This window comes from Neomonachus schauinslandi, chromosome 10 (assembly GCF_002201575.2).
Source record: "Neomonachus schauinslandi chromosome 10, ASM220157v2, whole genome shotgun sequence".
Classification (NCBI taxonomy): Eukaryota; Metazoa; Chordata; class Mammalia; order Carnivora; family Phocidae; genus Neomonachus; species Neomonachus schauinslandi.
In genome coordinates this window covers 59041661-59061626 of record NC_058412.1, presented here as the reverse complement: position 1 = coordinate 59061626, position 19966 = coordinate 59041661, and the positions used below count along the sequence as shown (strand labels likewise).

At 38.7% G+C, this 19966-nt stretch overlaps 1 protein-coding gene across 1 annotated transcript; it reads right to left on the bottom strand.

Annotated features, from left to right (window-relative positions):
* Window positions 1-4053: 4053 nt before the first annotated feature.
* CCT4 (chaperonin containing TCP1 subunit 4) lies at window positions 4054-18569 on the bottom strand. Its single transcript, XM_021699087.1, has 14 exons — window positions 18308-18569; window positions 15874-15926; window positions 14180-14269; window positions 13121-13229; window positions 12372-12514; window positions 10962-11083; window positions 10183-10315; window positions 8927-9066; window positions 7362-7458; window positions 7170-7280; window positions 6945-7075; window positions 6584-6818; window positions 4491-4604; window positions 4054-4261 (listed from the first exon to the last, which is right to left on the bottom strand). Exons 1-14 carry the CDS (start codon window positions 18432-18434, stop codon window positions 4247-4249), a joined length of 1620 nt encoding a protein of 539 aa, XP_021554762.1. The 5' UTR covers window positions 18435-18569; the 3' UTR covers window positions 4054-4246.
* Window positions 18570-19966: the final 1397 nt, after the last annotated feature.

Genomic DNA, 19966 nt, shown 5'->3' with positions numbered 1-19966 from the left:
AATCCTAGTTTTAATTTTCTGAGGAACCGTCATAGTATTTTCAACAGCAGCTATATCATTTCACATTCCCATCAACAGTGCACAAGGGTTCCAATTTCTTTACATCCTTTCTGGTTTTGTTTTGATAGTAGCCATCCTAATGGGTGTGAGGTGGTATCTCATTGTTTTTAATTTTCATTTCCCTAATGTTTAGCGATGTTGGACATCTTTTCATGTGCTTATTGGCCATTTGTGTATACATCTTCCTTGGAGAAATGTCTATTCAAGTCCTTTGCCCATTTTTGAACTGGGTTTGCAAGTTATTTTTTTTTATTGCTTATTGTTGCTTAATTTTAGGAGTTCTCCACATATTCTGGAATTTAATCCCTTATCAAATAAGAGATTTGTGAATATTTTTCCCCTTTCTGTAGGTTGCTTTTTACTCTGTTGATAGTGTCTTTTGATGCACAGAACTTAATTTTTGTGAAGTCCAATTAGTCTATTTTTTTTTTTCATTTTTAAAAAAGATTTTACTTATTTGACAGAGCACAAGCAAGGGGAGGGACAGAGGGAAAAGCAGGCTGCCCGCTGAGCAGGGCTCGATCCCAGGACTCTAGGACCCATGACCTGAGCTGAAGGCAGGCACTTAACTGAGCCTAACGACTGAGCCACCCAGGCGCCCCTCTGTAGGCTCTACTGAACTATTCCTGGCCCTCTGTAAACTTTGCTCTACTACTTTCCAGTGGCTGTTCCATGAACTCTAGAGTTTTACCCCCCCCAGATAGAAAAATAAGTACTCAGCCAAGAACTCAAGACTACTACTCCACACTACCAGCTTCCTTTTGTAGTACTTTGTCCAACTTATAGCCACCTTAGTCATTCTGATCTTTGATCCCTATCTCAATTGAGCAAGACCACTGGAAAAATAATCTGTATATCCAAGGCCAAAAAACTCAAAGGGATCCACACTTAAGACACATGGTAGTAAAAATGTCAAGAGAAATCTTAAAGCACAAGCAAACAATTTGAGCAAGACGCTAATTTCAGATTTGCTTGGAAAAAGGGGAATGCCAGAAAAATGCACCCAGCTGAATTAAACTGCCTAATAACATACAAAACACACAAAACCTCAATATACGTTGGTACATCAATTCACCGTTAAGCTACACCCATCCCTGTTAGGTGCTGCAACTTGGTCATGTTTCAGATAACCCTCCTCCTACCACTTTGCAATGACAGCTGCAACTTAAAATATCCACTGCCAAGCAAGCTTCAGGTGTTTCTCAAGGTAAATTGGCATATTTAATGTAGTATGTATTTCTTAACCGTTTAACACATGTAGATCTGTTTCTATTAGGTGGTTTTTTTTTTTGTTCCTGATGAAGTTTTTGAGTTTTGTGCCCTTAACCACATTTGTCCTCTAAGTCCTATGGTTTCTATCACATAATTTTGCATTATCATGATTTTTAGGAACGTCATTTACAGATCTGACTATATGGCAAAATGTCAGTAATTGTTAAGTTTAGGTGGAGGGTATTTAATGTTCATGACGTTCTTTAAACTTTACGTATTTGAAAATTTTCATAATAAAAAGTTAAGGGTTAGGAATAGCACTCAAGAGAAAAAAAAACAAGTATGCAAAATCTCTGCCCCACTAGGGCACAATACTATCCCTTCTCATTATTAAAAAGCATACCTTTTAAATATTTAACAAGATACATCTCCCTTTTAGAATTACAGAACTATATAAAACCCTCTTTTTTGGGGTGCGTGGGTGGCTCAGTTGTTAAGCGTCTGCCTTCGGTTCAGGTCATGATCTCAGGGTCCTGGGATCGAGCCCCACGTCTGGCTCCCTGCTCCGCGGGAAGCCTGCTTTTCCCTCTCCCACTCCCCCGCTTGTGTTCCCTCTCTGTCAAATAAATAAAATCTTAATAAATAAATAAAACCCTTTTTGAGCAGTCTCATTTGGTCTCCCATTACCTAAAATAGAACTGGCTTAGATTATTTCATCAACTGTTGTAAAACCTGAGTCAAACCCTACACAAAGTGGTTAGTGGTCTAATTTATATCAAAACAAATTTAACAGAAAAACAAGAAAGAAATATTTCCTTGGAAGAGTTCCCTTTAAGAAATTTGTTATATTGGCAGCAGCTCTTTCTGCCCACAGGTCCTGTCCCCGTGCTTTAATAAACCGCCGTTTTGCACCAAAGATGTCTCAAGAATTTTCTTAGTCGTCGGCTCCAGACTCCACCCCACTGAATCTCACGGGTATTCCAAAATCTCATTTGGCGCCTGAACATGGAGCTTTCAGTCTTTACATCTGGACTCTGAGCTTCAGTGCAGAATTGGTACTTTCCTCTTCCTTTACTCTCATTCCAGGGGACCTTCAAGGAGTACGGTCTTACTGGAACTTTCATGTCAATTGGCCAGGCTGCTCTATGAGGAGGAGAAAGTCTGCCTTTTGGCTGGAAGTTGGTACCCTGGCCGGGATGGTAATAAGACCCAGAAACTTGATGCCCTCTCTTTACTGCTGTCTTTATATGAAGTCGTCGGTCTCGAGCATGGGACAGCCACCTAAGTCACCAAGACGGCTGCCAATCTTAAGATTCCTGTGTGAGGTTTCCTCCTGATTGATCTAATTGATCCCCTTCACATCCCTGGTCTACCCACTTCTGGCTGCGGGACCTTCACTGGGAGCTGGCCGAAACCAGTACCCGATGGAATTAAAGCCCAACTAGGGACCGTTTCTTAGGGAAGTTGGCTGTAAAGACCACGTGTTGGTATGTTGCTTAAATCATGATGGATTTCTATCTTTACTATTTTCCGTCAAAAAAAATTGTTATATAACCACTTTCTATTACTTAGATATAGCCTACAAACCTTGTGCTGTGTAATTAATGGATAAATTCAAATATAAATCATTTGGATTACAGTATTTTGACTTAAAATTTTTAGAATATACTTCATTTTGTACCAGCTAAAAAAGTGTATTTTACAACAAGCTAATATCCATTATAATGGGAGTAAACTGAATTACTAAATTCCAGATAATCCAGAAATAGCCATCTAATAAGCACACTAAGCCTTACCACTTACCAAATTATTTTAATCAACTACTTGTCAGATGCAAAAGAAACTTCTGACTGGCTGGCTGAAATCACTGCTCCACAAATGCGGAGCCCCAGTTGTTTTCATAATACTCCTTGTGAAATACAGGCCAGGAGAAGGTAGGCCAAGTGGTACCACAATGCATAGGCCCAATTTATGGTCCACATCAAAGGCTGGCCTTTATCCATGAAAACTTGTGCCTGACCTAGAGTGTGCAGAACTGACTGTAAGGAAGCCAGAGCATGAGACTAGTTTGGAGATCTTACACAATTCATGTCAACAGACGATGCCTGTGTTAGGACAGAGGCAATGAAGAGGTTCCAAACCACTGAAATGACATATTAAGAATCCCTATGTATAAGATTTGCTACATATACACATATAGTTTTATTTGTAAAAGGACTCCCAATTAATACAATAATGGTTATATTCTTGAAGACAAGCATTGGGATGATAGGGTGGAGGGAACTTTTCATTTTTCACTTAATATCTTCCTGTACTGTTAACTTTTTGAGAGAAAAAGAATGTGAAAGCATGCACACACACGCACAAGCGGGGGAGAGGGAGAAAGAATCTCGAGCAGACTCCCCAAAGAGCCTGACACAGGGCTCCATCTCACAACCCTGTAATCATGACCAGAGCCAGTCAGACACTTAACCAACTGAGCCACCCAGGTACCCCCTTACTGTTACCTTTTAAAATAGCATATATACCACTTTGATACGGTATTTTTGTGTAAATGGGGATTTATCAGGGTGATGAGCATACTGGGCCATTTAAAAATTCTCAAAACTTCTGTTAAAAAAACAAAAAACAAAAAACCACAAAATTTAAAGCACTCAGGATTGAGACCTAAGAAAGTCAACAGGCTAATGTGAACTCATTTTTTTCTCTTCTTACATAGATTTTTCAAGAATATCAGAAGTAACAGAATGTTGGGGGAGAAGGCCCAATAAATTAATCTGCTTTTTGAAACCAAACATTTAATATTTTAATTAAGTTTTGTCAATACAATTTCAAGCAAGTGCCAACTGAAGACCAGGCCTAGGAATTCACAAAGGAAACAATCTTCCAAACAGCAAGGAACACCAAGGTGATCTTCCACTTCAGATGCACTGTTAGTGGCCACAGTGGTGCCAGTTGGCCAGTGTTTATCCAATTACCGAGTGTTTACCTGACAAGGAAAAAACTTGAGTTCCGATAGAATTTTAATGATCAAAGAGGTTTTGGGCAATTACCAAAGCCTATTTTACAAGTGTGAAAAGTGTAAAAAGTATGTATTGTTATCACCCTGTTGACCAACAAGTAACATTTACCACCCTGCTCCCCTCCCAAAACTCTTGGAAAAAAAAACAAACGCCTTTTTGACCCTGTAGGGAAATTCACATTCTATTTACACTTACCACATCATCAATTTTCAGAATGCTCCGGACAGTTTCAGTTGCTAGAGTCAGTGCACTGACTGAAACCAACAAAGGCTGGACAACCAGTTCCTCCAAAATATTGGAAATACCACCCTGCCAAATAGCATAAATTGCTTTTAGTGTCTGTAATTATACACCTTACCAACTACACACTGTTACCAGTAGGACACAAGGCCTTTCGAACCTAGTTTTCCCTTGTTCTAGTCAAAAGTAAAATACTCTCTACTAAGCTCTCTCTATATTGTAGGTTCCATTTAACAAAAATTTGGAAAAACTGAATTAATGCTACATTCCCCCAATTCCAACCCCAAAACAACTCCTAATAATTACCTTTAACTTAAAAATACCCAGGCAAAAATTAGGTAATCATACTCATTAAAAATTATAAGATCCTGGGACGGCTGGGTGGCTCAGTTGGTTAAACAGCTGCCTTTGGCTCAGGTCCTGGGATCAAGTCCCACATTGGGCTCCCTGCTCATTGGGGAGTCTGCTTCTCTCTCTGCCCTTCTCCCTTCTTGTGCTCTGACAAATAAATAAAACCTTAAAAAAAAAAATTGTAAGATCTTTCATGTTTAAATCATCCCTGAACCCTAATACTGAATATGGCCAAGTCTGGTATGCCTAGCCTTTACAGCTCTTAAATCCCACTTTTAAACTGTTACTGGCACGATCTTAGTCCCCCTTCTCTCAGGGTTACTGCATCATGTGATGATGGCCATAACAGGCAACCATGCCTCCAGCCTTTCCTCCTTAAAATACTTTTTCATCATCTTAGCCTTGGTTAAAAAAACATTAGTAGTTCCCAACTACTGGAATAAAAACAAAACTCCCCAGTAACTGCCCCAATACTCAAGGGCCTCCTTATTCTAGCTCTTATGGGAGCTTTCCAACCTTAAAGTCCACTCTATTACCAACATATAATCCTCTAGACAAAACAAGTAATTTCTTGGTTCCTTTCACCCATAAAACATTTGCTTCCCCACGTGGAATTTCCTCATCTCCTACCAAAGTTGCACCTTCATAAAGCTTTCCCTAACCAGGCAATGCCCTTCCTTTTGAGTTATCATTCAAAAAAATATTACTTTGGATTGTTATTTTCCATTATGTGTAATTAGTCTCTTCAGTAAAAGGAGACATTAATAAAGCACTAATACAAAAGGAGAGATTATTACTGTTAGATGTGTTTACCCTACACAACTATACTAGGCTACTGGCCACAACAGCAACAATGATTAATATTTATGTAATGTTTACTCTATGCCAGGCAACTTAGTAAGAGTCTGCTAGCTGGTAATACATTTAATCCTCACAAGAGAACTTTGAGGGAACTATTAATTGTCCCTGTTTTTACAACTGAGGAAACAAGCACAGACTAAGTAACCCACTAAGAATTACACAATCAGTGTAATTTCCCCAAAACTTGACTACCTAATAACCCGCTGAACAAATAATACTTTACCTTAACACATCCTCTTCATTCTTACTCAATGGCATAAATTAGTTAACCTGCAGTTCTCATATCTGGATCCGAGATTACTTTTTTTTTAAGTCATCTCTACACCTAATGTGGGACTTCGAACTCATGACGTGGAGATCAAGAGTCATATGCTCTTCCAACTGAGCCAGCCAGGCACCCCTAAACCCAAGATTACTTTTTTTAAAAAAAAGACTTACTTATTTGAGAGAGAGTAAGCACAGGTGGGTAGGGGCAGAGGGAGAGGGAATCTCGAGCAAACTCTCCACTGAGCGGGGAGCCCAACAAAGGGCTCGATCCCACAACCCCAAGATCATGACCTGAGTCAAAATCAAGAGTCAGACGTTTAATCGACTGAGCCACCCAGGTAACCCCCAAGATTACTTTTGATTAAAAAGCTTTTCATCCAGGCAATCCTCTTGGGTCCCCTCCCTCTTTGGGAGCTTTGTACTCTATCATTCAATAAACTTTATTATTGATCAATAAACCTTGCTTCGCTGCCCACCAAAAAAAAAAGGGTTTTCATTCAACAGATAATTATGAAGTTTTTAACATTTCAATCGACATTTTCTACAATAATTAAAGACTAAATTATTACCTTTCGGACATTAATGCCGGTAGTTTTTTCTCCTTGGGCATGCCGGTTTCTTAGTTCTGTTACTGTAGAAATAGGATTCAGGCCTGCATTTTCAGCTAGTGTAGATGGAATGACTTCCATAGCATCTGCAAAAGCACGAATGCAGTAGGATTCCATGCCACTCAATGTTCGTGAATATTCAGTTAACCGCAGGGCCAATTCTATCTCTGGAGCACCACCTCCTGCAATAAGAGCTCTGAAATTCACAAATACATTTTTAGCTTATTTTAGCTATTTTTAATAACTTACTCTTTATACTTTAAAAATAGTCAAAAGTATAGAAATGTTAACATTCAAAATTTTACTCAGTAACTTATATTACCTCTTCTTCACTAAACAGCGAATAACACATAGGGCATCATGAATGGAGCGCTCAGCTTCTTCAATCACCAATTTGTTAGATCCCCGAACAACAATTGTAACTGTTTTTCCAGGGCTTGTACACCCTGTAATCTGTAGTAAACAAACTCCAAATTAGGTATTTGAAATAAGGGTTAAAACAAACAAAAAATCCAGGTAAATAAAAGCTGTATTACAATACTGTTACCTTAAGCAGTTTGCCAGAACCATTTAAATTGACCTCCTCAGCTAACTCAGCTGATCCCAGCATGTCAGCAGTGAATTGGTCAATATGAGCAACTGGCTTGGTTCCAATTGTCTGGGGAAAAATATCAAACCCACAGATTAAGACAACATTTGATTATTGGATATTCTCACACAGAAGCTAGGAATATTTTACCTTACAAATGAATTCGATGTCTTCTCTTTCAATATCCTTAACCACCATAATCTTCATTTTGTTTAGGAAATGTAATGCAAGATCACTAAGAGCATCTCTAAAATATAAAATCAGTGATTAGGTCAATGCTAGATTAAAAAAATAATTTGTTCAACTTCTTTTTAAGCTTTTTGTCATTTTATTATTGTTTAAATGATGAATAAATCTAATTATTTGTATAGGAAGATGCTTTAAATTTAGTTGACCAAGTTTATGAGCTCAAAACTCTTTGAAGATTTCTAATGGATATTAAAATGTACCCCAGCAACACTATTTGTAAAAGACCCCATAAAAGGTAACTACTGTCATAGTTTTTAATACTAAACGAGTATATCTTTGATAACAAAACTTTGATATTTCATGAATTTAGAAGTATGATTAATTCAAGACTCCACAAATTTACACTTTCTCACAAATTATGGAACAAACCTTCTGACAACCCTGTGACACTGGAAGGGTAGATATTACGATCCCTGTTCTACAGATAAGCTAACTAAATTTTGAGGAGTTTACTTAAGGTCACTACCTATGATATGACTTGGTAGGAGAACCAGGTAATCAAACTCTTCATGGAAGTTTCTATATAAAATAATCACCCACAGTATTTTCTTGCATAACATTATTAGTAGAGTACAACAGAATGTGTGTACTTACTAGAAGAAAACACTGAAAAAAAAAAAAGGACCAGTTCGAAATTTGAAAAATTCTTTTGATCCACGAACTATCCTGCATTCCCTTCAAAAGAACTTCTAAATTTCAAGGCAAGCAATTTCATGGACCTTTAAATAAATGCCTCTTTCAGCTAGCTAATCAATTCTAGATCAAACTTACCTTTTCAAAAACAAAGCATTCCATTTGTTTGATATTTAGAATCTTGGTCTAGAAAGAACATACAGTTGACCCTGAACAATGAGTTAGTTAGGGGCACCAACTCCCCCTCTCCAGTCAAAAATATGCATATAATTTTTGACTTCCCCAAAACTTGACTACCTAATAACCTGCTGACCAAAGCCTTACTGATAACATAGTTAACTAGTATTTTGTATGTGCATGTATCATATGCTGTATTCTTACAATAAAGCTAGAGAAAAGAAAATGTTAAGGAAACCATGAGGAGGGGCGCCTGGCTGGCTTAGTTGGAAGAATATGCAACTCTTGATCTCAGGGTCATGAGTTCTAGCCCCATGCTGGGTGTAGAGATTAAATAAAAGTAACTTAAAAACCATGAGGAAAATACACTTATAGTACTGTACTGTAAAAAAAAAAAAAAAAATCCACACATAAGTGGACCCACACAATTTAAACCTGAGTTGTTCAAGGGTCAACTGTATATCCCACACATTTAAATCATCACAATGGGAAGAGAACCCACTTTAGAGGATTTATCAGAATACAGTGCTGTCCCAAAATGCAGACTCATTCTAGATTTCTAGTGATTTATCCACTCCAAATGTTTCTTAAAAAACTGCTAGAGGATCCAAAATAAATTGTCATTAAAAGGTGAACAAAATAAAGAGCCCCCGCACCTCAGAATAGACTTCTGTATGAGAAGGACATTACATCCTGTTTTTTTAATTTGCTTCACTAAATTGAGAATATAGGCTCTCTCCTCCCGCAGTACACGGTCCATCTGGACATAGTCGGAAACTACTATTTGATTATCCATCTGTTGAGAAAAAAGAACATCGTATTAATAAATTGCATTGTATCCATTTTGAGTCTATTTTTGTGTGTGGTATAAAGAAATGGTCCAGTTTCATCATGGAACACTGCATCAAAATAAATAAATAAATAGGAAAAAAATTGCATTGTAAGAGTTAAGTGAAAAGAACAAATTTTTAATGAAAAATATTATGTATCATGTAAATTCAACCAAAATCATACCTAATAACAAATTACAGAGGCATACATAGAAAAGGTCTAGGAAAATGAATATACACCAACCTTAACTCAGGTCTTTAACTTTCATCTATACACCTTACTGTCTTATTTACATTATTTGCAAGTACATTTTTGGTAATTGTAAAATGGTTACTCTAGTTCCTGAATATGTCAATTTTCTTCATACAAATATATGCGTTACTGAAGTAATTTCAGTTGCATCCTTTTAACTCTATGGCTTGTTATAAAAACTGGTATGCTGAAAGGAGGTACCAGGGACAAATCTTGTTAATCAAAGGTGTATAAAACATTAATTTTTCTATGGGTTGAACTTTTGTGAAACACATGACTGAGTCAACAGGAAACCCATACGCCAATACAATGTAAAAGGAGAACAAATCTAAGCAAGTGACAAGATCAACCACTCCCTTTTGGAAATAGCACTTACGATGAAAATACCTTTAAAAACATTTATTTGGAATATAAATAGTAAGCTGGTTTCAACTTTCATTTGTGCAAATGTAGGACAAAAGATCTGCCTGCTGCTATAGGAGGGATGGAGGTTTCTCAGAAACCTACAAAGAAACTGGAAATTCCACTTATACTGTAACTTTTAGATAATCTATTTTTATTATTTCATACATAGCGCCCCTACTGTTATTTGCCTTCATCTATGAAGTCAATGCTCAATTTCAATGATAGCCAACTGAAGCTATAGATTTGTCATGTATGGCATCCAACAATTTCTACTTTTGTCTCAACCGTACTAATTCTTTTGTAATCTATGATCTTTATCACTAGTATCACTATATTTTCTATTTTTATAATATCGAACAAAGGTCCAAGCTATTAGAAAGTTACACACATAAACAAGGAACCAATTTCATTTGGTTTTACTTACATCTGTTTTGGGAGCAGATAAGCAAAACTGGATAAGCCCAATCTTAGCCTTTTCAACTCTGGTTATGCCAGAATTTGCCACCTTTTGAGTAAGTACCAGCCCTTCGACCAGCTCACAGTCATCAATTGTCCCACTAAGAAAAAAGGAAACAAGGAGGAAACCATTAACAAAGGATGGAAATCTGTGAGTTTAATAGGTTGCTAACATTAAAAATCACCAGTCCAATAAAATGTGAGTCAGTCTCACATTTATTAGTGCCCTAATTCCTCAACTTCTTTGATCATGCTACCACCTTGCCATCATAATGGAATATAAACAAATTGTTCAGATTCCCACATTAATACAAATTCTTAGATTACTTTTTTTTTTTAAAGATTTTATTTATTTATTAGAGAGAGAATGAGAGAGAGCACATGAGAGTGGGGAGGGTGAGAGGGAGAAGCAGACTCCCTGCCGAGCAGGGAGCCCGATGCGGGACTCGATCCCGGGACTCCAGGATCATGACCTGAGCCGAAGGCAGTCGCTCAACCAACTGAGCCACCCAGGCGCCCCCTTAGATTACTTTTTAAAAAAGATTTGTTTACTTATTTGTCAGAGGCAGAGAAAATGCACGAGCAGGGGGAGAAGCAGGCTCCCTGCTGAGCAAGGAGCCTGATATGAGACTCGATCCCAGGACCCTGGGATCATGACCTGAGCCAAAGGCAGACACTTAACCAACTGAGCTACCCAGGGGTCTCTTTAGAGTAGTTTTTATTAAAATTATAATTAGAAATGCTCACCCAAGTTTCTTAACGATTTTAATGTCTCTAAGATCTACACCAGTAGCGGTGGCTGGGTCAATCACTTTCATCACTGCATTTACACTCATTGGAGAAAGCAGACTTGAATACTGAGAGACAACCTAGAATTAAAAAAATAATAAAGTCAGCTTCACAACAGAAAAAGTCCTAGTTCTTTAGTGATAAATATCTTCAAGAAGTAATCTTAACTACTTTTTTGGGGTGATGAGGAGAGTGGGAACATGAGACAACATTCCATACCAACTGTCTTCTCCACTCAGGCTGTCAGTCACCAAGGGCACAAGATATGGAGGCTTCTTTTCCTTTTTATTAACCTAGTAGATAGGACTGTCTAGATTACTAATTCTATAGAAAATCCGAAAATCAAATTATATGCAGACATTTCTTATCTAAAATGAATTTCTGAGCAGATGCTATATATGTGCACCCCTAATACTGAGGGGCTAATAAAAACTAGGCTAACACTTTACTAAGCACTTATTGTACATGAGACAGTGGTCTTAGCCCTTCACATTATATATGCATTCAATCTTCACAGGAAGAAATTCAAAGAGTCACACAGCTTAGTCAAGTGATGAGCCCAGCACTAAACCCAAGTCTACGACCAATGCCTGTTAATCCTGCTATTCTGTCTATATTGGATCTGGGGACATTCAACAATATCATGTATGTCACTAACACTATCTAGCTCTCCATGTAACAGTGAAAGAAGATGAATGTATCAATATAATGCTGCTAAAAAAATGGGGGGGGGGGGGTTGGTGACACAGGACCTGACAGAAAACAAGAACATTAAGTTTGCAAGAAATTTAAAAAAAAATCAATGGTTTAAATTTGAAAACTAAGAAAAGCAGCAATGATTATTAGTTAAGAGGAACCACTGATGGGCAAACCTGTCATGGTTCCAATCTCCACTTATCCCTTACTGATAGTCTTGGATTAGTTACTTAACTTCATTAGATCTATTTTCCCATCTGTAAAATGGGCACACAGTTTATTTGACAGCCCTGAAAGAAATTTGACGTGAACTTATTCAGTTATACAAATTACCTCAGTTACCCAGACACTCCAGACCTAATGTTTATGAACTGTATAGCATCAAAAATCACAACCTAAGAGTTACAATTTTTTTTCTTTTAAGATTTTATTTATTTGACAGAAAGAGACACAGCAAGAAGAGGGAACACAAGCAGAGGGAGTGGGAGAGGGAGAAGCGGGCTTCCCGCCGAGCAGGGAGCCCGATGCAGGGCTTGATCCCAGGATCCTGGGATCACGACCCGAGCTGAAGGCAGACGCCCAACGACTGAGCCACCCAGGCACCCTAAGAGTTACAATTCTTAACGAGCTTTAAGAAATAATTTTATAATGATCCCTTAGTACTGGTCTCACCTTTGAGTTCAGTGAAGTGGTGGCACTATTTAATAAAGTTTCTCTGTCACTCAGTTCCACAGGTCGAGACATGTCAGTCAAGACTTCTATACCCTTTTCCAAAGCCTTCTGGAATGACTCAGAAATGATGGTTGGATGAATCCCTGTTGTTTGTTAAAATTTAGTTATTATAACACATAAACTACGTATGACACCTCTTAAAATTTTTTATTCATTATAATTTCAAAGTAGTCATAATTTTTAAATCATCTAAATTAACTTAGGCTTCAATTATAAATAAAACAGTCTGAATAACCTTAACTGCTGTTATGGCTAGTAATTTATTTCCATTAATTTGGAACAGTCAATTCTGCACTCGTGTGATATTTATACTTTTTAAAACACCACAAATCTAGGTAAGAAATAGAGTAAGTGACTAGAGAGTCTCCACTATGATTAAGCACTATTTACCAGAACAAGAACCCATACTACCTCTCCCAAATCACCATTCTCATCTAGAGCCTAAGATTTAGTACCACCACAACTTATTTTAGAAAAGCAAAATTTTATCAAGTTCCATTCAAAATGAAGCCTGGTGGAAAAAAAAAATAAAGAAACAAGAAGAGAAAATTTTCTTATTCATATGATACAGCAAAATTTATCCTAAAAATTCCTAATAAAATTAGTTATTCCAAATCAAATACCAAATCTATTACTTAATAACTTTTGACCTTTACTTAGTAATAAAACATGTCCTGTGTCCTACCTACCTTTCTGAAGAAGCTTGGTACAGGAATCTAAGAGAGAGCCAGCAATGATGACCACTGATGTGGTACCATCTCCTGCTTCTATATCTTGCGCCTTAGACAGCTCCACCAGCTAAGTAAACAGAACATGCTAAGTTGCTCAGTGAGAAATGTGAGGACACAGTAACATCTAACTGAAATATAAAACGAATGGCCTTCATATCAGTGTCAAAAACAATTTGATTACTATCAACACTGTAAGATTCAGTATAATTCTTGACTTCTTGAGTTCCATTTTATTTATGAGTTTCATTTTAAAATGATACATTTGTGACACACAAAATTCTGCTCATATATTCTCTATAAGAATCTATGTTATGATTTCTGGTTCAGACCATGGGTTATACATTTTTTCTTCCCAGCTATTAAAAGTTCCTGTCAGAAAGTGTAAATGATGTTGCACCAAAGGTACCCTGTATACTTGGAAGCTAAAAAAAATAGGGGATTCTGGAGGAGACAAGTGTCAGTTTGGAGTCCTTTGGAAGTTTATCTGAAGATACATAATTATCAGATAAGCATTATCTGATTCATTTCGAAAGTCATCTTTACATAATCAAACATAACTTTTTGACAGGGATTTCTTTTTTGCAGATATGGTGACTTCTCACTTGATACTGGAATCATTGTAAAATTACACTGAAGTTGAATTGGTAACTGTTTTTAATAAACCTCAGTGTTAAGTTTAGACACGCGATTTTGCACACAATTAATACTACACTGCTCTCTTCCAACTAACACCCATTGAACTAATAATTTAAGCCATTTCATGTTATCTTTTTTTCCTCAACTATACAGCACATTCCTGTGGACAAGGAGATTCATGTTTTATTACAACCTTGCACTGAAGAGCACAATGTTAGGCACACAATGTCCCCTAAAAACATGCCTGTTTAACACAGAGAAAAAGAATTCACAATGCTTAAATTACACAGTGTGATCAAATAAAACAAATTTAACTGTTCACAAATATCAAGCAATACACTTAAAAAAAGAAAAAACCACCTCATCTAAAATTATACTTACCATTCTGGCTGCTGGATGTAACACCTGCATTTGCTTCAGAATGGTGGCCCCATCATTTGTAATGGTCACATCGCCTTTTCCATCTTGAATCTGTGAAGTTTCGTTTTTTTAAAAAAAGCTGTACTTCAAAAATTGTTTTCTTTACCAAGCACTATGACATCCTGAAAACTCTACTAAATTTTAAAGCTTCTTAGCAGAGAGGGGCGCCTGGGTGGCTCAGTCATTAAGCGTCTGCCTTCGGCTCGGGTCATGATCCCAGGGTCCTGGGATCGAGCCCCGCATCGGGCTCCCTGCTCAGCGGGAAGCCTGCTTCTCCCTCTCCCACTCCCCCTGCTTGTGTTCCCTCTCTCGCTGTGTCTCTGTCAAATAAATAAATCTTAAAAAAAAAAAAAAAAAGCTTCTTAGTAGAGAAATTAATGTTTGCATAAGCTTACAACTGTGCTTAATTTCAAATTCTCTTCCCTTACATTAGTATAATGACTTAAGAAATACACAGCCTAACTTTACAAGTGAAAATACTTGGCTTTACTCCAGCTATTTTTTCATCTGTTTAAAAGTGAAGGAAATCTAGACACACATACTACACAAAGTAGAAATAATACTATAAAGAATTACTAACATTATTGGGTTCATATCCATAGTAAGAAATGATACCACAGGGGCGCCTGGGTGGCTCAGTCGTTAGGCGTCTGCCTTCAGCTCGGGTCATGATCCCAGGGTCCTGGGATCAAGCCCCACATCGGGCTCCCTGCTCCGCGGGAAGCCTGCTTCTCCCTCTCCCACTCCCCCTGCTTGTGTTCCCTCTCTCGCTGTGTCTCTCTCTGTCAAATAAATAAATAAAATCTTTAAAAAAAAAAAAAAAAAATGATACCACGGATCTCCAAAAAAGCACCACAAATGTAGTGAATACAATTCTCACAGTCAATACGGTAACTTATGTCTTAGTATTTTTCAACAAAGGGTAAACCGCCTTACTAGCAAGGACAGATTTTTTTTTTTTTAAAGATTTTATTTATTTATTTGAGAGAGAGAATGAGAGAGAGCGAGCACATGAGAGGGGGGAGGGTCAGAGGGAGAAGGAGACCCCCTGCTGAGCAAGGAGCCTGATATGGGACTCGATCCTGGGACTCCAGGATCATGACCTGAGCCGAAGGCAGTTGCTTAACCAACTGAGCCACCCAGGTGCCCCGCAAGGACAGATTTTAAAATATCCAGAGAGAAAAATAATCTGTATATCATCCAGACAATCCTTCATATTGTTTCTCATTTTGGATGTTAATTAGCACTGAATATGAGGGTATATTTCTCAAAAGTTACTGGAATGCATTGGAATGTTTTATGCTGCCAGTCAACCACACCAGAATAACAAGTGAAATTCTACAGACCCATGTAGCGTCACAGTTTTATCAATAAGGAACACTGAACTCAAGCACTTATAGCTATAGCCTTACTCTACTTTCCATGTAACAACACAACAGATAACTACTTTTGTGTATGTACTTTGTTTAAAAATCATTTAAAAAATATGAATTATACTTAAGTCCTGCTCACCCCAGAGCATCTATTATTCTTCTAAACTCTCAAAGTACCCTTCTAATACTTTTTACTCTTTAAGCAACACATCTTAACCCCCTATTGAGATTCTGCAGTGTGGACATAGCACTCAATAAGTAATGAATTATTTGGTCTTTTACCATTTTATCCATTCCTTTTGGTCCGAGGCTTGTTCTAATAGCATCAGCAACAGCTGTAAACAGAAGGAAGAAATCAAGACCCCTTTAAAAAAAGCAAAGTATTTCTCCTCTCAAATGATCACTTGTCCTTATTAGGATATGGTGTACGACCATTTACTATGTCCACTAATGAAAATTCATTGTCTAATAATAACCTACTGGAAACACAATAATTTATTCCTTTAATTGTATAACACTCACCTTCTGTAGTTAAAGTCACTGTACATAATACTTGTGCCCTGCCTATGGTAGAATAAATTTTGAGGATTTACCTAATCTTCCTCTAAATATCAAAATAAGCACAATGTAGTTATGAGTTCAAAATGGAGACTGCATTCTTTTCTCCATTCCTTAAGAACACAAGCAGCAACAGGAGGCAAGACTTCCTACTATATAATTCCCCTTGTCTATTGTCTCCCCTAACTATAATTTTTGAAAGCAAAGACTTGTCCACCAATGTGAAGCTGGCATAAAGATGGCCCATAGTAAAACACCCTTTGACACCCTCCACCCTGCCACCAAATAAACCAAAACAAACAAAAACCCCAAACCTTACACCAAACAAAAACCCTAGCTTTCAGTCATCAACGCTACATTATGAAACATCGCTGGGTATATAGTCTACCATTCCAAAGTTACTTATTCTTATTAACTTCCCTAAGAATGTTTCTGTTTTATTAGTCCACTTAAGGGAACCTGGATTTGATGAACAGTCAAGTTAAATCCCCTTTTCTTTGAGAAGCCCAAGACAAGTAATTAGACTCTCCCCTTCCTCACACACCACCTCACCCCATATACACAGGGCTGAGATTGTGCCCTAATTATTGTATACTCCACAACCAGCATACCTCCCCCTTTACTGCGTGAATAATACATAAAGATCCTAAGAAAAAAAATATTTGCTATAATTAAAAATTATTTTCTATTTAATTGTTTCATAACTTTGGACTGCTATTCCTAATTATCCAGTCAATATTATGCTTTCAAGCGATTTTAGTGGACCTACATAGGCATGATTCTACAAGCAGACCAGTTCACTTTAAGAATGCCCTCACACTCATCTACATGAAGAAGTTAGGAAAACATACCCTATCCAAAATAATAAAAGATTTTAGACTGCTCACACCTCCAAAAGTGTCTGATGTTTAAGATACTGTGTGGCACACAGTAGGGTCTATGTTAAAGGACTCATGAATACTAGAACTAGTATTATTTTCTGTGTGTGTATGTGGTTTTTACATTATCAACCAATTTGGGGGGTCACTTTTTTGGGATAACATCTAAGTAAAAAACTGGCTCAACTGAAAATCCATCTAAACTAAAGTAACTTTTATCAAGCTTGTTGGGTTTTGTCTGACTTGGAAAAACTAGTTGTGCCCCTCTGTTCTGAGTTCTCATTTAAAAAGGTCAGGTTCACATATAATTCACGTGGCCTCTGCTCACCAGGCCCTTCAAGATTTGGCCCCATCCTACCCTTCCAGTCTCACCTCTCCTGTCTTCTTGCACTTTATTCTCTAACTGTAATGAAATACTGTATTTCAACACTCAATATTCATCATCTAAGATCTCTAAGGCTTCGTTCTCATTTTTCCTTCCAGACTCTTCTGTCTCAACAGCTACTCTTAATTCTCATAACTCCAAAAAAAAAAAAAAAAAAACGAAAACTTTTCCTAAATTTTATGGCAAAGAAAAAGTTAGCTAAAGGTCGAAGGTCACAAAACCACTTGGTAACAGAGAATGGTAACTCAGGTTTTCATTTCTATCATATACCAAAGTATTCTACAAAACAACGAAACATCAATAAATCGTCCATATTTCTAGACTTGCTTGTGCTTGGTTGCACATGCAGGGAGAACAGAAAAGCACAACCTAGCTTTCCATCTGCTCAATCAGGACGGGTGAGTCTTCCCCACAGCCCAATACAAAGGGCCCCGCCCCAAGGTAAGCGCGAAGTTTACCCAATTCGTTTCACTAGTTGCGCCGAGAGCTTAATTAAATGCTATTTTTATAAGAACACTTGAAAACTAAAATGTATTTTGCAAACAACATTCTACCAGTGGAACCAATAAGCAGATAAACGACAGTGTCAGATATGTGTCAGATCCCAAGGGACCGCTACGTTCGGTCCTTGACATCTTTCTCCTGAAGCATGATGAGCGACCGAGGATGAAAAATTACGGGCGCCTAAGACCCAGAATAGGGCCAGCCCAAAGGTCTCCACACTTAGCGTTGGGAATTACCGGCAGAAAACAGTAAAGATCCCTCCACAGAGCTGCTCTCCCTGGAAAGACAAGATCGTCTCAAGTAACAGAAAATGAGCCTTAGCAACCCAAGTTCAGGCTGAGAGTGCAGAGCTCGACCCGCACGGCCTCGGGTCAGACTCAGGGAGCGGTACCTTTGGCCGCGGAGATGTTGCTGAAGCGTATCTGGGCCGGCTTGTCACGGTCCTGATAGGCGGTTTTGTTGCGGCCGCCGGCAGACCCGGCGGGCGTCCCGCTCCGAGGTGCCACGTTCTCGGGCATGGCAAACTTGGCTGGGTCTGCGTGGGCTTGGGAAGGACGGATGGACGCGGATTCCAGCCGGCCGCGGAGCAACGGAACACTCCCACGCCTTTCACGAAGCTTCCAGAAAGCGGCGCGGACGCCGGGAGGAGGAGGAGGGGGAGAGGGGGCCTGCGAAGCGGCGCGGCGCCGACATGACGTAGCGGGCTGCCCGCCGCGCGCCGGTTGAGGTGGCTGTGGCGGGGAGCTGGGGGGTTACCCGGAGTGTTGGCCCCGGGCTCGGGGGGTGGGGCGCGCTGGGGGCGGACGCTTGCGAGGCAAACAGGCAACCCATGATTTTAAAGGCGGGTGTTGGGCACCCACATCGCCCGCTGCCCTGGCCTCGGCCGTGAGGTCCCTTCCGTTAATTCAAACCCGACGCGTCTACGAGGGGTTGTGGGCGCCTAGATTACTCCTGAACGGGCGGGGCTGAGGCGGTTTTTCCTGGGCCGCTTAGTCTTGTATTTTGTTGAGTTTTGTTCGTGTTGGAAGAGAGAGGTTTGAGATGGGTGTCTGTTTTCATTTGGTTTAAGTGTTGATTGTTTCCTCTTGATTGATACTGAGGGGTAGTTAGAGATTTAAATACGTCCTCGTTAAATTGCAGAGAATCTTAACAAGTTTTGAAGCAATGATTGCCTGCCAAACCAGATTGCCTGTCTGATACAACGCCCTCGCTGTATACTAGTTTCTTATATAAACATGAGCCACTCACGGGGAGCCTAAGCATTTTAGTTATGATCATTTTAGTTCAGTTATGTGCTAGGTGCATTGTTAAACCCTTTAGACGTTTTATCTCATTTAATCTTCACAATAATTCGATGAAGTGGGAGCCATTATTATTATAATTATTATATTTAGTAGGTAAGGTAACCGAAACACAGAGAACTGAAGCCCAAGGTAAACCTGTAAGAAGATTGAAACCGTATTTCCTTAAAGAGCAACGACTTGCCAGGTCATGAGCTAAACTGCTGGGCTCTTGTTACCACTGTTTTTACTATGGAAGTTCATGTAAGTTAAGTTCATTCAATGTTCTTTCACAAATAAATATTAAGCGCTCATAAAGCAGGGATGTCTGGGATATGTTAAAAGTACTTAATCCTGTGATCACCAGGCGCTTTAACACGCTGTGAGGAAATGAGCACTAGAAGTTGAACCTTCCAGGGTGCTCTCTAATTCAAATGCTTCTGGTGCTGACTTCTTTTTTATTTTCTTCTTAAGATTCATTTACTTATTTTAGAGAGAGCCTGAGTGCGTGAGTGAGCAGGGGCAGAGGGAGAGGGAGAGAGAGAAAATCTAGCAGAATCCGTGCTGAGTGCAGAGCCCACAGGAGTCTCCATTTTATGACCCCCGAAATCATGACCCAAGCCAAAACCAAGCTGATTTCTCTTTTGAAAGGACCAGACTTCTTTGATGTAGCTCATAAATATCCTGTGATTACTTGTTAAGACAACTGATGTGCGATCATGGAAACAAGTGTGTGATGATGGAAATAGCATTAATTTGGGGATCCAAAA

What these genes read in the sequence shown, in the direction of transcription:
- CCT4 (XM_021699087.1), bottom strand. Translation starts at nt 18,434, where the DNA reads ATGCCCGAGAACGTGGCACCTCGGAGCGGGACGCCCGCCGGGTCTGCC. An exon ending in TACATCCAGCAGCCAGAATG is followed by an intron (nt 13,230 to 14,179) that starts GTAAGTATAATT and finishes CTGTTTACTTAG; the next exon opens with CTGGTGGAGCTGTCTAAGGC. An exon ending in CCACTTCACTGAACTCAAAG is followed by an intron (nt 11,084 to 12,371) that starts GTGAGACCAGTA and finishes TTTTAATTCTAG; the next exon opens with GTTGTCTCTCAGTATTCAAG.